Source organism: Anticarsia gemmatalis, chromosome 12 (assembly GCF_050436995.1).
Source record: "Anticarsia gemmatalis isolate Benzon Research Colony breed Stoneville strain chromosome 12, ilAntGemm2 primary, whole genome shotgun sequence".
In the NCBI taxonomy this organism is placed as follows: Eukaryota; Metazoa; Arthropoda; class Insecta; order Lepidoptera; family Erebidae; genus Anticarsia; species Anticarsia gemmatalis.
In genome coordinates, this window is record NC_134756.1 from 2,045,771 (window position 1) to 2,063,883 (window position 18,113).

At 33.8% G+C, this 18,113-nt stretch overlaps 2 protein-coding genes across 11 annotated transcripts in view; both read right to left on the reverse strand.

Annotated features, from left to right (window-relative positions):
• Positions 1–3,664: 3,664 nt before the first annotated feature.
• Positions 3,665–5,998, reverse strand: LOC142977369 (homeobox protein MOX-2-like). Its single transcript, XM_076121248.1, has 3 exons — positions 5,734–5,998; positions 4,492–4,661; positions 3,665–3,953 (listed from the first exon to the last, which is right to left on the reverse strand). Exons 1-3 carry the CDS (start codon positions 5,996–5,998, stop codon positions 3,864–3,866), a joined length of 525 nt encoding a protein of 174 aa, XP_075977363.1. The 3' UTR covers positions 3,665–3,863.
• A 4,668-nt stretch (positions 5,999–10,666) lies between these two features.
• Positions 10,667–18,113, reverse strand: part of Klc (kinesin light chain) — a 91,462-nt gene continuing 84,015 nt past the window's right edge. For 6 of the 10 annotated variants that reach the window (XM_076121159.1, XM_076121160.1, XM_076121157.1 and 3 more), the window contains one exon: positions 13,882–16,148. In XM_076121159.1, coding sequence (XP_075977274.1) covers positions 16,056–16,148 — 93 coding nt within the window. In that variant the 3' untranslated portion in view covers positions 13,882–16,055. Of the gene's footprint in view, positions 12,825–13,881; positions 16,149–18,113 lie in introns of those variants that run through there. The other 4 variants (XM_076121161.1, XM_076121165.1, XM_076121162.1 and 1 more) reach the window with 1 other exon arrangement.

Genomic DNA, 18,113 nt, shown 5'->3' on the forward strand with positions numbered 1-18,113 from the left:
TTATTGTGTTTGATTTTATTATTTATAGCTATAAAGAGCCTCTATCATGGCTTATTTCCTTCAACGTATGGGAGGGCTAGAGGTCCTTATCCTTAGTCATGTTAAATACAACATTTTGTATTATTAGGTATTATTAAAAAATAATTTTCAGATTTCCACAGCCTGTACATAATCAATTATAGCTTAAAGTTTGTTTACCGGGCTCGCGAGTCTATGATATTCGAATCAATGAAATTAAAATGAGAAAAAATGCTTCTACAATAAAGCCTCTCTTTCCTAGCAACTCTGCTATTAGGCGGCACTGTTTGATGTGGGTACTTTGACATATCCCGCCAGTGCCACCCAAACCAGTGGCTTTACCGGTGCATTCCACGTGCTAAAACCTAAAATTTAAGTTATCCTTACGCAAAAAGTATGCTTATTTGATTGTTTTAGTTTTTTGTGTAGGTAATTAAATAGCAATAGTTACTGTTTTGTGCAATATAGACATGTGTATAAAGACATTTCAATAATAAGTGTTTACGTGCTGCGATAAAAACGCCATAATGTTATTGATTGTTAATTACATCATTATTCGGTAGTGTTTGTGTTGTTTTCACGGTGCTTAATTCAACATAGGTATAAGTTTCTTGGATTCGGCGGGAGATTTCTTATAGCGAGGGTGCGCGCAAATATACAATAGGTAGGTAGGTACCGATAAAAAATATATCTGTCGAGATGGCAGTAACATTAAAAACGTAAAAAAAATATATTGTAGGTATATTGCTTTTCCTAAATAAGTGTTCGAAGTGATTGGTTCGTGATGATTAATAAATAAGTAATAACACCTAAGTGATAATAACTCGGTGGGGTTGTGCATTCGCCGCACGAAGTGTCAGTGTCGTCACAGGATCGAGATGCGCCGGCGCCGAACTCGCGAGCCTTGGGACTCTGCCGCTGGTGCTCTAGCGTACCTACACGTAAGTAATAATTTGTAGTTATGGCGGGATGATACGTATAAATGCATGTTTGTACAGTGTGGTACTGATTTGATTACACATTATTTTTCTAGTAGGTACGTGTAACATTTTTTTAAATTAGCCAGCTACATCTTTTTTTCTGTTTGTCACATGACTATTACCGTCTGGCCTAGCATACGTTAAAGGAATTAAGCCATGGTAACGTTGCACCTATACTTATGGTACCTAGTAAAAAGATAAACATCTGCATACTGTCGGACAAAAGGGATATCGTGTTATAACCCAGGTAACTGTGGGAGTCAGATAGGCAGTCGCTCCATGTAAAATACTGGTATCCAGTGGCATCCGGTGACTCCAACATAGTAGAATGAAAGACTAGGCTGATGACGAGTGCCTAAGTTTATTAAACGGAGAAAGAGTAGGTAGGTAGGTACCTAACGACTGTAACAAGTGACTTATAAGCTAGATACTTAATATACCTATACAGAAAAAATTAAACCATTTATTTACAACGATTACATTGGTATTTAGTATTTTTTCAGGGATATTTATAATTTATTATAATGATTTATTCGCCTTCATTTACTTTCATATTTTACAGTTAAGTTGGTACTTAGACGTACATAGATATTACATACATACATAACTTTACGCTTTTGTTCCTTTAGAGGTAGGCAGAGACTAAAGATATTATTACCTAGGTAGGTATTTCCTAATAACACATAGGAATTTAACATTAAGATAACTGTTATCTTTTCAATCGTCATACGATGGCCTGAACGCTGCAGTCAATCTTCTCGTGACACGGCGTCTTCTTATGTCTTGTGCCCATTGAGGAAACACGGGGTTCACCATCACTCTCTGCGAACATTTTACATAATTATTTACCTACATTAAGTTTTTTTTAAATAAGTAATCATACATCCATAATTCAGGAGGGAGAGACAAAGAACGCCACTTGCTACGATCTTACAAACATCCCTTGCCTCATTCATATCCACACATCTTGTACGAGTACCAACTAAGCACCTAATCTTTTTGCAAGACATCCCCGGTATGATCATAGCGATTAAGTAATCGTTACTGTATATATGGCCAAACCCCTCGCGTTTGGGTGGAGATCCTTGCCCAACTGTGGGCACGGTTTTAAAAATAATAAAGAGGGATACTTGATTTATAGTTTTCAACCCTTAACCCTTCAGTTTTATTACTATATGAAGGTCATACCTATAGTAAAACGTAGTAATTTTGTTACCTCTGGTTGTGATCGTGCTTGGCACTTGCGACACGTGCAGGCGCCGGGCATTGGCCCAGCTCCCCACCCCCTGAGGTCCATGCTGCTCACCGCTGGTGCTGATAGCTATTGTACAATTACACCAGTTTCTAAGTAAAGTGATCAGTAGCTCGATTCTCTACCACCATCGACTACTCACATCCGGCTAGCTATCGAATTTTGTAAAATGTAGAATGAACTGCCAAAAATGTTTCTACGACGCCCGTCAGAGGCGCTGATTAGATTTTCATACAAAATTTCTCGATGACAGGTCGGTTGCCGGTAGTCGATAGAAATAGAGAATTGAGCTACCGTAGCTCGATTCTCTACCACTATCGACTACTGACAACCGGCTAGCTATCGATAAATTTTGTATGAAATTCTGTCTCTCTCTGTCAGTCTGTCCTAGGTACTATTTTGGCAGTACACTTTGACTGTCAAACTTTAGATACTCGACAGTACCGACTGTAGAGAATCGCGCTACAGCAATTTATCTACTTACAGCACCTAGATAGATATGGTCTGAGTATTGATTCTCGGGATAGGCAAGGTTTTATTTTGTTAAGACATTTTTGACAAATTCTTAGTTGCTAGTTTGGTAACGTGCCTGGTCGTTGTATTTTTTAAATCATACCTATACATTCACCATCAGAATATATAAGACAGAAGGCAAGATAGTATTTAAAACGTTTTAAATATATTGATTGCTCTCCCTACATAATCTTGTTTGATAGGCGAGAATAGATACCTATTATATGAATATAAATACAGTTAAGGACACAACACGACTCCTCTTGCATGGGAGGTGAATTCGTAATCCGGCACTCTACTTCACCTGAACATGTGCCCTAATATTACATACTGAATTTTGCCTTTATTAGTTTATTGGTAGTACCTAGGTAAGTTTGTGCGCTAGGTGGTCTAATGTTTGCCAGATGCTGGACACGCGGCGCCGGCGCCGGCTGTCATGTTTACAATAGTTTTACACCCTCCTTGTTTGTGTCCTAGGTCGTAAATGACATGTTTATTCTATATACGAGGTGACAATACACCTACCTAGGATATCGATTGAAACAAATGTTTATTAAAATAAAACAGGCTAAAGAACGTTTCTTTATGGCTTAGGTAATTTTGGATGTATATAAACTTTCGTAGAGTGAAGAAAAAAAAAATAGATTAAATAATAATTGGACGGAGATTTTTCCTTAACTGTCGATTAACAAATACTTGATATTATCAAGTAAAATACAATTGATACTTAGTAGGAAAATAATAAAGTTCAAATAATCATATAAAAGTTCAATTTAATACAATATTCTAAAGTTTTATAGTAATTAACTTACTTAAAACATAATAATATAACTAGTATTGGTTATGATGATAACGGTTGCACACAAATAATAGTAAAGATATTAATTTGTTTATACCTATTATCAGATTCGTCAATAACATTTAACACCAAATTTTAAAACTACTGTTTAAGTTATTCCTAAATGTTAATTCCATTGTACATTTTATCTAACGACCATTATTTCTACAAAATAGAGCAAAGGAATAATATCTACCTACCTATTAAGTAACTAAGATAATGCTACGAAAATAAATTAAAATAAAGCACTTAATTTCTACTCTTAACTAGCTGGCTCCTTTCTCTTAGTATGTTTCGAAGCGCCTTTCGTTCTTTTCCATTTCATTCTTCTGTTTTGGAACCACACCTTAACCTGAAAACAGATTAAGAAGGTTTGGTCTTTGAACGCCAGGTTTGGGACTAGTTAGTATCAGTATTTTAGATATCTAATAGGACAAGAATCTACTTGATTCTTTGCTCATCATTCGTGCTTCAACGTACCGACGTAGTTAGCTACAAAAGTCGCTTAACAATTTCATATATTCTAAACCTCCTTGTTACGAAATGTTAATAGATAAGTAGGTAATTAGGCACAAAAATAAGTGGAATTTATTGAAATTTAATATTTTAATTAAAGTCAATTGTTTTTTTGATGTATTTATAAGCATGCTTCAAATTGAATTGAATAAATTATATTTGTAAGTAAAGTTAGCAGTTGTTGGTAGTTGGTAAATCTTTGACACCGGGCACCTAGATGAAAGTCATACCGTCTAACTTAAAATAATAAAAGTGGGTCGGAACGTTATTATTTTATTGTCAGTTTTTCAAGTGAAGCTGGATGGCCAAGTGCTGATAAATAACTATTTTTTTTAAAGTCAAAGTGTTATTGTAATATGTGTTATGTAAAATACCTGTCTTTCAGTAAGATGTAGTGCCACAGCGATCTCATATCTCCTCAATCGTGACAGATAGTTAGCTCGTGCGAACTCCGCCTCAAGGCTACGGATCTGAGACTTGGTAAATGCTGTTCTTTCTTTACGAACTGTTTGATAAAATGATGCGTTCTGAGTTTTATCTGAATCTGCAAAAAGTTATTTTTATAAGACTCAAATTCGATTTTCTTTATACTTACAAAACGCACATACATACTCATAATGAATAGATCTAGTTAGGCAACTTAAATAAGAGAAATACAAAGAATGGTCATAAAGTAAAGTCAGACCCTAAATGACTCCTTTTTGACAACATATTGTACCGCATGGTAATCGAACTATGAACGATGATCACTTTATAAACTGCAGTTACCTGGGTTATAACACGATACCCTTCGTTAAGACTTGAAGCCTCTGACTACTGGTAACCACTGCCAAAGATAATCGAAAATTTCAGCCGGGACCCACAATTTAAGATGCCTTCCGACACGAAAAAAATCGGTATATATGTATCACCCATGCACAGACTAACGTTGGCAAGCATAGCTTAACCTGAGAGATCGATCCTCGTGGCTGTTGTTACTTAGTCACGAGCTCCTTCATCAATAAAAAATAAGCAATATTTAATGGCAGGACATCATATGATAGCTAGTATTAGTGCCAGCTATTTCCTATGTCCGCTAGGTGGTCTAATATGAAACAGATGCTGTACACGCGGCGCCGGCGCCGACGGTCTATTGTTTACATAGCTCTGTGTTACAACCTGCTTGTTTACGTCTTACCTAGGTAGTAAAGGAAATATTTTCACTATTAAATAAATGTGTGACAGCAATTTCTTTAGGGTTTTTCCATATTTAGAAAACTGTCTTTATGTGTGTCTGTCTATTTATCTGTCGATAAAATTAACAGTTGTTTATAGAAGTAGTACGTTGTAAAAACAACTACTTGGTAATGTAGGTACGTAAATATATTCATTACTTGACTTGCAAAGTGATTTTTTAGAAATTGGGTCCACTGAATAAGGGTTACCTCCCAGATACAGGAGGGGTTAGGCTTTGAATCCACCACGCTGGTCAAATGTGGGTTGGGATAAATTAAATGTATCGTCGCAGCCTGGCCGTCAACGGCAGTTTTATCATAACAAAACTGAATACGCTTGCTAATCTTCACATAAAAGGTACATATAGACACTTCATTTTCAATAAAAAATATTCCACTCACCTTCTTCCACGACACTTCTCCCCTCAGACTCTTCTTTCACCACCACTTGGTTCTCCCACTCCCCCCACTCCCATTCACAAGCCTCCCTCCCCCCACACAACCCTCGGTCTACCGCTCTATAGTCATAGAAGAATGGCAAGTAACCCTGGTGAAAGATGTCCTGGTTCACTTCTTGGTTTAAAGGCTCAAATTGAGTTTGGTTGATAACTTCTTGGTACTTGGCGCCGTCGTCTCCTTGTTGAAAATTGGTTTTTATGAAGTCCATATTTCGGTAGATTTCTGAATATTGCTTTGTGCGATTTCTTTTCGTCTTTTTTATTGATTTTCTTTAGGTTTTGCTGTGTTACGTTTTTTTGTCGATTTTAAAGTGATTTTTTGCACAGCGGATTTATATAGAAAAGTTTTTGCCAATACTAAAGTATATGTAATGTTTTAAATATGTAGAGAAATTGCGGAATTTAGTAACTTTTCTTAGTTTTAACGTGCACTGAAGTTTAAATATAACTAGGTAGTTATTTAGTTAACTTAACAAAGTTTGATTCACTTGAAACTCTCTATCTAAAAAAACTTTTTAAACTTAGTTAAAATTCTATGTTCACTTTCGATATATTTCGTAAATGTATTTTCTAATACACGACTGCTCCAGAGAGCGTATGAATGGATGAATCCTGAATATTCAGCTGTAAGCGCGCGCGCACGGCGCTGGGCGGGGCTTCAGATTTAGGGCGGGGTTTAGTTTAGATGAAACGATTTTTAATGTCATTACATAGTTTGTTACTGTTACGATATAATTGTAGTCATAGATCATGATGTTAATAAGATATTTTTTTCTTACTCTGGAGAATATCTGAGACTACTTGGCTCTACCTTATATCATCTTTTTAGGAATATAACGAACTGATTTGAGTTTATGTTGTTAGTAAAATTTCCTTCGACAACTCCATTAGGTACTTCTTTGTAATTGTAGGTTTAAATTGCAACCTTAGGCTTACTACACACTTATTCGGGACGCTAAAACCGAATATGTGTATACGAATCCGATCGGCACAAACCGAACAAGTGCAGTAATTACTTCGAGTCGGTTTTGTTGTTCAATAAATATTGCCGAACCGAATATGTGAGAAGCAAGCCTAAAAACTAAACTTTAAACTAACCGACTCTATATTTTGGCAAACCTCTTGATAATATTACACTAAGGTACAAATAGTACCAATACAATCAGAGAGAGACATAGGTACTTTACCTATTCGTACGTGCGTGTGTAGCTACGTAGCATAGCACCAAGATACTATGTCACTAGTCTAGTTCATCTTACCCATTAATTTTTAAAATCCAAAGATTAATCCATTTTACTTCAACCTACATACTTTCATACCCTACTGCGTCCATAACTTTACGTATCTACTTCCTACTTATATAACAATTAATAAAATTAATAGATTTATGTGCGAGCGCCCCGGTACATGTTGTTTCAGGACATTACAGCTCCCTCGGGACAGTGTTGAACGAACTCTGCCCTTTCTTCTCACGGTGTCGTGATGTTAGTCACCCTTGGCTAGTGGTGATTGGTGATAGATTTATTATTTTGTTTTAACTTTGACAGTTTTGCGAGAGTTAAGTATGGTGTGTGTTTTTGGGAAATTATTGTCAGTTTCGCAAGTTTTGTGTTTGTATGTTTTAGGGAATTAAGTACTATATCGTGAAAATCTAGGTAGCGTATTAATTTAACGATTATTTGAACTTAATAAAGGTACCTTACCTACTTTTAAAATCTTATTTAACCTAGAATTTCAACGACAATTAATTTCTTACAAATTCAACTACGCTTTCACGATAAAATACTACTTATAGTTCATTGAGTTTCTATTTGGTACTAATCAAACGGATGAGATAGACATCTAGATAATTAATTATTAATGTTATAGAGATGATACCGCCAGTAATCAGGACAGGCCTGGTTATATGCCCTGTTGCCATTTCCTGAAAGTCACTTCGATCGTATGATTAGTGATAATTCCATAAGATAATTAGCATCTCTATAGTTACAATAGATTCTAAGCTTAGTCATGTGGTTCAACCATAGAACCATAGTCATGTGGTTTAAATTTTCTTTATTTATCTTTCAAGCCTTTTGTTGTCTGTGGCTCATATCTCAATTAGTTGGGCTTAGATCGCAAAGATCTACCATAAATAACGATTTTATTGAAACCTGTAGCTAAGTAATAAACTGGAATAAGAAGAACAATACTGAAAAAATAGCACTTTTACGAACTCATATCAAACAAAGGTTGTGGTAATAAATAAAACAACAAAAAAAAGGTAATTTATAACCATAAAACATTTATTAACGTTCCGTGGCACGCACCTCAATGTTTTGTCAGCTGTAAGTGATGAAACTTGTCGATATTGTTCGTATTCTTACGTTCCTTTTTACGGTCGATCGTTGATGACAGAGTTGACTCTCAGGAGTCATTGGCTGAACGCCCCTTGCCTTTGCTTGTTTAACAAAGTTTATGTTGATAAAATTATGTGATGACGTTTTGATATATTTATTGATTAATTTGGTATTGATTGAGAGTATAACTTCTCGTCTGTTTTTCTCCGAGGTATACAGAGATAGGTAGTAGGTACTTAAACTTTTCTGTGATAGAGCTCTGTGATTAATTTTATATTATCTTTCTGCACTTACCGGGCACGTTACCAAAGCTTTGTAAATGAAAAATTCTAAGCGAAACAAAGCCTTTCGCTTTTGGAAATTCAAAACAGAATCTGGCACAATTTACAATTTTAATTAATTAATTTTAATAAAAATCTCAATTGTTTCCCTGATGGTGTATATGCATATTAAGTATGCTTCAGAATAAAAGTAGGATTATGAAAGATTCATTTGGTTTGCAGTTTTGTAACTGACTAACCCCCGGCTTCTGAAGTACACTTAGTGGTAGTTTATCTATTTCATAGCGTTTAAAAATTTAATAAAAAACAGTTTGAATAGATGTAAAATGTACTCAGAAACCGGCCATTAGTGTGTTTAATGAAGCCACCATAACGTAATATTTAATTTAACAAATAATTGATGACTTCATTATTGGTAGAGGATGTAGAGGTGACCAGCGATGAGACAGCGCGGCTGAACAAGTACCTAATAATAATATGACATATTGCTATTTCTTTCATGTCCTGCTTGCGGGACGTAGGGTTGCCTTACCTCTACGTCGACACAGATTTATTTATTCTTTAAGATTTAATGCTAACCAAATCAAAAGCTTCTCTTTTATTACTTTTAATATAATTTACAGATATCTTTTTACGACATGTTTTTATAGAATCATAAATCTGTTGAAACAAGTACTATCTCAATTGCATTGCTTCTTAAACATTTTTTCTGTTAAATGTAAATAGAATAGATAAATGCAACTGTTGTAAAGAAATACAGGCACGATTTAAGACATAGTCGACAACTTCGAAAAGAGCCTTGTCAACAAGGTCCGCGACTAGTGGAGGTAATCTTAATTCAGAATTTGTCATCAGTGACCAATAGGCATATACAACAGACGGTGGCTTGTTTGATAAAGATATTTTTTTTGGAAATTCCCAGAAGTATCAGCTTACTTCTGGGTAAATCGTGTAAGGCCTCTCTCTCTCATCGTATGGTTAGTGGCCAACCTAGTGTCAAAGTTGTTCAAGCCTGTTAACGACTGTTATCTTAATAGACAACAACCGGGACTGACTTTTAGCGTGCCCTCCGAAGCACGGAGACACCCAGTTCAAATACCACTATGCGGTCACCCATCTATGGAATGAACGCGTCAAGGTTTGCTTAACCCACAGATCGTTTACCTAACGGTCAGCGCAACTAGCTATGGGCGCCTCATATCGTGTAAGGTAAAAGTTATAAGTACGTAGTTAGGTAAAAGTTGTTAAATTTTAGTAGATAGGGCGGTACGTATTTCATAAAAGTTATCCGCGTGACCCCTACATCCGAATATCCGAGTAGCGTATCTGATGAGTTCTGCAGACGCGATTAAAGCCATAACACTCTTTATTTATAGTGTACACTTCATTATATGTGTGTTGTCCACCATTTTGGACGTTACATGCACGGTTCATTGTTAGTTCGTTTTATAATAGCTGTGACTAAACTAGGTCAGATATCTTTGAGTGTGGTCTAATTCTACTAGAATAATTGTAATCTAATAGTAGAAAGAAATGTATTAAACAATTTTTAGGCGCGTAAAGTTTCATCACGATGTTTTTCCTACATCGTTAGAGCAAGTGATAACTAAGTAGGTATTTCTAATAAACACATAACTTCGAAAAGTCAGTGGTATCTTGCCACGGGTTTGAAACGTCGACCACTCTGCGTTTGAAAGTGCCAACTTATACTACCCGTCTAACACTGCTTATATAGAATAACTTACAGACTTATACTTGTTATATTTATTTATAGAAATAAAAGGTTAAAATTTGATGATAAAGTATTTTTCTTACTGTTTCTACGCACATTGCCTTAACTGTAGTTTAATCACCGTTTTTAATCATTAATATCTAGTCGAAGTTGTTAAGTGTTCCATCTGAATTTCTTTAAACTACAGGGTGCTTCAGTAGACTTAAAATACTTACTATGGATTATTATACCTGAGGATGGGATGTTTTTACCTGCCTGTAAAACAAAAAATACTCAAAAAATGCGTAAGGCTAATCTCATATTGTCGTTGGATATTGTATACCTAGATAACGACCACAAAGACAATCCTTGGATTGAATTTTGTTAAAAGTAGCAGAAATATCTTAAGAAGTAAGGATAAAGCCAAGTATGGACTAAGTATATTCTTTTAGAATCCACATTGGCTAGTTCTTATCCACCAATGGATCTTTTTTAACATAACTTGGAGCAGGTTGGAGTTCTGATAACCAAATAAAACTTCAAAAAATATGTCAACATGATTTTTTATTTAAAATCAATCGTCACGCCAACGCAGTCAGTTAATAATAAAATATTATAAGTACAAAGCCCCATTCGCTTCCACAGTTTATCACAATAGAAATACGTTACAATAGCCGAAGCTTTTACAGAAATAAATAGCTAGTATAGCTACCGTCGAAATTTAAATAAAAATATATGCACCATAAATATAATGTTGATTCTGTTTTGTCATAAACTTATTTAAAAAAGAAAAAAATGATTTTAAAAAGGTAAAAGGCTCAAAATATATTTAGCTATAATAAAAGTAGGTGTAGGAATATTTTTTCAGTTTTGGAGATTATTCCTCAAGTAATTTTTTCAAAATTTTAGTGGTGTAATAGAAAAGTGAACTTACAGGGTTTCAACCAAAATAGATAAATTAATATTAACATAGAAATTATAACGGAATCAACACTCAAATGCACCTTTCGTTTATAGCAATAAAAACTGGAATGTATAATAATAGCGACATTTAATTGCATCAAAAACACATTTGCTTACAATAAATATTTTTCGACGGTAACTTTCACAAATAATCAAACTCAAGCTAAATATTTGAGATAGTTAGACAATAAAAGCTTTGCACAAAGTAAAGCATAGACACCTTAAATAAAATCTTGATACTACGCCTTAAGATCCACTGCAACTTCTTAAAATTAAATTGTAATACAAAAGTTAGGACTACCTAGATTTACTAGGCATTTTTTAAGTGGAATGAATGATTGAAATGCCACACTAGTTTTAGTTTTCATTCATGTAAGAATTCCAGTTACTGTACTGTATTAATTCATCGTTTAAACGGCAGTTTTACAGCTTATGTATATAAGTGTAATATAAGTGTCGGATAACCTATCCAACAGGCAAAACGACAGCGTATGAAAATTACTGTCAGAATTCCATTTAATAAGTTTGCCGTGTCTATGATCATAAGGCGTAAAACTCGTCCTAGTAGTTTTAAGCAGTACCTACTGCCATTTTTTTATTTTAAATATCCCTCTTTCGCGTGAATACGCGTGCATTTAACGTTAAGAAAATCTGTTTACATTCCCACAGTTGTTAAAAAATTGCAGTGTACCTAAGGTTTTCAATAAAAAATTAAATATTTATCAGGAGCTACTTATTACTATTTTCTTTTCCACACAGGCCCTTTCCCGCCTAAGCCTTATAAAAATTATGCTTATTTAAATATCTACGAATAAAGCCACTAGTGATCGTATTATTGCACATGCCGAGTCAAAACCGTTATTTCATTATATTTTTAATTTATTTACCAAGTTATTATTTTTATTTCCTTATACCGATGTTATTTTTCTATTTTTTTTATACTTGAAAAAACGCATGCTATATTTTTTCGTTTTTATTTGTCTATGGTGATGAGTTCATAGATTCAGCAAATCCAAAACTTTTGCAGCCCTTAAATATATTGTCTTAATTTTAAATCCCGTCTTGTGAGTAAGTTGGGAAATGCTGCTTTAGATAAAAACTATTGCAATTGCATAGTCTATGTGGCTCTAATTTGTAGTGAAATAAATATTTCTTTTTGATAAATAGTGCTTATTGCCATGATTCAGATGTAAAGATGAAATAAATTAATATAAAAGGAGGCACTATCTTGCGGTCGGAATATTGTTACTGGTAACACTGAAAGCTACGAAAATAAAGCTTTTGGTAACCTGTTGGAGCATAAAACTACCTATTATTATGTATTTGAGTATGAAAGTTGATTATATGAGGATATGTATGTCCACTATGTATAAACGATAACATGCTTGTGTAAAAAACGAAGTAAAATCGAAGCAAGAAATAGGAGAAGCGTGTATTTAATATTAAATCCTATGTGTTAAATCGTAGTCAATCCACTGTATTTCCCTTACAAATCCATAGTTTTACAATTCATCGACATCAATACCTGTGCCTTTATTTTTTAAACCATAGAGTCAACTCTAGTTTTTTTTCGTCATTTGTAGGCAAAGATCATGACTGTAGTGTCAAGAGCCTGACAAATGTGTATGTAGTGTATTTTATGATGGTGTTAGCTTTCGTTGTCAGCTACCGAGGTTGTGTGTGTCGAGGGCTTGCAGGGCTCGAGCTACTGAGCGCGGACAGGGAGCTTGCGCGCTTCATGCTGTGGGGGAAAATATATGTTAAACGCCTGTTTCATGTTAGTATTGCAACGGTGAAGGTTTAGTATACATTGTTAGAAAATAGTATGTAAGAGAAATAAATAGTTGAAAAATAAATCAGGCCACATTTGCAGGCAACATGTTTTTATACTTACATAGTTCAGTGGTCGGTTTACCTTCCGTTTCCTTATTTGGTGAATGTATGTTTATTAATTTTAGCTTTAGCTCTACGATTTCATATTTTATATCTTAATGAATTTATGTTATGTATCTACTATTAAGGATAAGTATGCCTAAGCCTTAAAGACTCTACCATTAAAAGTTGTATGTCATCATAATGTAGAGCATTTTCTCGACTTTTTATCTCAAGATATGTATGCTGTCTGCAATGTAGCTTTTACCTTTCAGGGTCAGTGAAGTCTACGTCGGTTGGCAGGTGGGCGGAGTGGCGGCCCGCGAGCCGATTGAACAGTCGCGCGGACGAGCGCCGCAGCGACTCGCGCAGTTTAGAGAAACTCGCGCTCCGCGACACCGCGACACTTTCCTGCCCCCGTGTTATGCAATTTACACTCCATTCCGATCAATAATAACCAAAAAACAACTACTTTTATTTCAGAATTTATAAAATGTAAGTCATGTTTTGTAAAAGTTATGATCTGATCACGAATTTTAGTTGAAATCAATTTAAAGGCAGGAATTTAGGTACCAAAATAAATAGATCTTACAAATAAACGTGGCTGTATGGGTAGATACCTCGGTCTAAACAACAATACAGAAATGGCGGGAAATAACCACAGATAAAACAAAACTCTACGATGGACTATGGAGAAGTGTAACTAAGAATGTTAGGGTATAGTGATAAATGAAAATATACAATACATCCATTTATAAGTGAATGAGATGCCACCATGCATCTACTCTAACAGCAAAAGCCGTTATTAACAAAATGTGTGTGTATCTGTTTGTATCGTCATGCTACATGTTTGCTTCGTGGGCTATAAATTGCATAACACTGTAGACTCACCTTGTTCAAATAAATATAACAAATAAAACCAAAAATAATGTTACATAAATTATATTTATTAACAATTTTTATAATTACCATTCGACGTTGTTATCGACACAATAAAAAAATATTTCTTATCGGTGACGTTGCGATTATTAAAATGGAGATTCTTTATAAAAACTGTGAAAGTTATGCCGATATTGTATTATAATGTACATAGAAAATATTTCACATTTCAAGCACCCCCATAGTTCAAAAGAAATTCAGTGTATATAAAAATACTATATAATAATATTTATTACCTACTCTCACATAAAGCTTAGATCGACATATACGCTAACACTGGAATGAAAGTTAAGCATAAAATTACTGATGATAATGACCATAAAACATGACTATTGGTAAATAGATAAAATAGCTCAACTCAACCACGCTTCCCGTATACAAAACTTATGTTTTTTTGACACATTTTGTATACATTACCTACTTACAAATTATAACGATAGACCCAAATCTAAAAGCAAAAAATGAAACTATAAAGTTTCTAAATAATTTTAGTAGATTAGAATATGAATTATACTTATTTTATTGGGTCTATAATCTATATTTTCTATAGGTTGAGTAAAGCTAAACGTTCATAAAAATAAAATTCACATCCATGCATTCTTCCGTAACAAAGAACATACATTGATAAAAAATTACAATCAGTAAATTAAAATTGAATATTGTAAGCGAATAAAATCGTTGTTTAAACATGCTCGAATTAATTATTCATTATAAAATAAAAATTATTGTAGTGATAATAATATAAATATTCAATGATTATAAATGCAAATTCAGCTTATAAATTCTCAAAATATATACACATTTTATATAACCATTATATTTTATCTAAATAACTAGAAAACAATATTGTACTAGACCAGAACATTTGAAACTAAAACACTGTTTTAGAATGATTTTTATGAACTAATAGCACAAATTTGCACCGAAATTGATAATTTTCTGATCTAATATAATAAGTAATGTTCTACATAAGTAGATGTAATAACATAGTTATATAAAATGTCTGGAACAAATGACAGTTCGTCATCATATAAAACAGCACACATACCGTCATGATTTTATATTTATTTATAAACAAAATAATATATACTACCGGACGGTTCACTGGCATGCTACCTATCACACGATCATTTGTATTTTTTTATATATTTTTTTTAGAAAACTTTTTTACTAAAATTATATCGCATGCTAATAAATAATACTAAGCTACATCGTCCATTTTGAATTTTGTTGTGATAAAATGCAATAATATTAATTTTGAACTTAATTAGAGCTAGGTTAGGCTTTAGGCCTGTATATGCGCATTACTTTTTGCCCACAAAATTCAAAATAGCAGGCAAATTAAGTGTGAGACGCACATGATCTTGTAATACAGTGAGCGTATATATTTGGTTCGATAAGCAATGGATTTGTTATTGCACTAGCTAAGTTAGACATGTTTATTTTGCATTGAAATAGCGGTAGAGCTGTGCTGAATACCAAAATATAATCTCAATAATCTCATTAGAACCATTACTGAGTCTCTCTCGTTTTAGCTGGGTCTAAAATATATAAATAGATATTATTGATTAAAATCAGTTTAAACGAGAGAAAAACACAGTAATGGTTTATAATCAAACAATTTGATTAACCGTTGCATATTATGAATGTACTCATGAAACAACAAATTTTTAATTTAGGTACTTCAGAAACAGTTGAAACATTATTTTCATTAACAATCAACTGACAAGTGACAACATCAAGAAAAAAAAACATAGAACACTCATCTTTTTTTGAATAGTGAAATATTTTGTTTTGAAGAAATACCTAAAATATAGTTTTCTAATAACATTACTAAGCACAAAAACCTCAACTATAACTAGTTGTTTCAGAAATACATTTTAAAACGCGAACTACTTATAAAACAATGTCTAACATCGCCTACAAAGCCAGTACTCACGACCAACAGACCATGTGCGTAAGGGACGGTTCACATCTGACGGAAGATGCGTCGGCCGTAGCCTAAACAGTATGAGACGCATCATCGATTGAGTGTATCGGTTTTTCTATACATTTGTCTGTTCTAACGTGACGTGACCGATAATACGCGACGTATCTTCCGTCAGATATGTACCTTCCCTAAAGCAAGTGAACTTAAACCCTATGGTGTAGTAAATAAGAGCTACTGGTGCGGACTGCCTCCAGTGTTGATTCCTAATGCATTAAACAGCTTTGACTTTAGGTTCATACGTGGTTCGCTCGCTTGATTCGCGCCCTATGGGAACAAAACAAAAAAATAAAAAAAATAAAGTGCAAATTATAATTAGGTGATGTAATAAGCTTTGATTTGGCAAAATAAAATATAATCTACAAGAAAATATTGACAAAAGGTCTTCTATATTAAGAAAATTGCATTTTTTAATATAATTTCTAGTGCCATCGGACCTTAGTGAACATTTTATTATGTAAAGTAAGCTAAAAAGAAAAAGAAATATGTACAAATAAATAAAGTACAATTAATAAAATAAACAAACATTAAACATATACAAGAAACAAAACAAAATGTTTATGAATGTGAATGTGTTTGCAACGCTGCTCGATCATATACCCGTATGTACACTGAACGAATGAGTGAATGAAATCTGTGAACGAAACTTTCCAAGACATTCGGTCCTAATATTATGACCAGCTAAACCAATCGCCTCCTCAATCCGAAAATTAAATGAATCCCTTTCTCATTCTTGGAGACCCAGCAATGGGATATGAATGGCTTAAAATATACGAATCATAATGCTACTGCGATTAGGCAAAGGACACAAACTTATGACTATTGCTAAATTAAATTATTCAGATATGATTTTACACCAAACAATAGCAAGAGAACTCATTTTAACTTATTAAACTAATTCTTCATCAGATTCAAAATTATTACCCATTAATTCAATCTTAAATTAGTTTAAATTTGTACTGTTGCAAATTAATTCAGTTTATTACAAACTTCAAACATTTATCCGAAATGAAAGTGAAAAATCTATCTTCAGTTAGCAATTGGTAGTAATTCGACAATTCAAAGGAAAATGAGTATATTTTCCCTTAGCTAAAACATGTAATATCAAGCACCAACATAAAGACAACACAACGTGGTGACAGAAACGAGGGAACGATCACGTGAAACAGTCATAGCTGTTCCTATCAATGTTTACCTTTCATATTATGACGTGACTAGATTCCACTGTAACAAGCTAGACACATAAGGCACTTATTTATATGTAAAAAGTTATTTTTTTATGTGCATATAAGGCTGTATTTTATCGTACGTATGATTCAAACGTACACGCACATATACGTGTACGCTCGTCGCCAGAATAACATATGTACGTTAGAGTCAAGCTTACTCAATTAAAAGTTATCTAGTGCGATATAAAGAAGGTTCTTACATATTTTAACTGATTCATAAGATAGAATCAATTGGTGCCTTTTATTTAAATAATCATTGAAAAAGTGTAGTTACTTTTAAATATGGCTGTGGTTGTTTTGGCTACTTTACTGTTTTTGCATAGCATTGTGATAGGAGCATATTTATAATAGCTTTGTGCTTAATGCAAGCCTAAGTATGCATAGCTCGAAAAGTAATTGCAGATTTTCTACGAAACCCCGTCAATTAAAATACTTACAACAAAATTTTGGCTTGTTCTCTCTCCATAATGGAAATTTATAGCAAGTTAACTGAAGTCTAGTCACGTCATAATATAATTTCAAGAAGCATATAATACAAAGTGAGATGGCCTAATGTGCAACACCCTAGTGCGACAACGACGGACATGCACCGTGGCAAGCTCCCAGTGTGAGGTGACAATTTGGATGGTGCGCGATTTACTTACACATTGACACACCAGTGCAAAAACCCAATTTTGGCGGTGATGACTTCGTTTCTACTATTTTTAAGTACCTATGTGCTTTTTATAAGCTATATTTACTTTATAAGCTAAGCTGCTATTTTATATTAGTTGGCCAGTGTGGTGGACTCAAGGCCTAACTCCTCCTTCATTCCGGGAGGAGATCCTTGCCCAGTTGTCGGACATTCATAGGTTAAATTATTATTTTTTTTAAGTACAAAAGGCTTATTTAACACTTTTAGTCTGTTTAGACAAAAACAAATATGAAGTTATTTGACAGTTACAATATTTTTTAGTTACAAGCAGTTTTGTTATTTAAGTTAACATAAAACACTCACAATAAT

Coding starts and splice junctions, on each gene's coding strand:
- LOC142977369 (XM_076121248.1), bottom strand. CDS start 5,998: ATGGACTTCATAAAAACCAATTTTCAACAAGGAGACGACGGCGCCAAG. Junction 4,662..5,733: donor GAGAAGTGTCGTGGAAGAAG/GTGAGTGGAATA, acceptor AACTTTTTGCAG/ATTCAGATAAAACTCAGAAC. Junction 3,954..4,491: donor TACATCTTACTGAAAGACAG/GTATTTTACATA, acceptor ATCTGTTTTCAG/GTTAAGGTGTGGTTCCAAAA.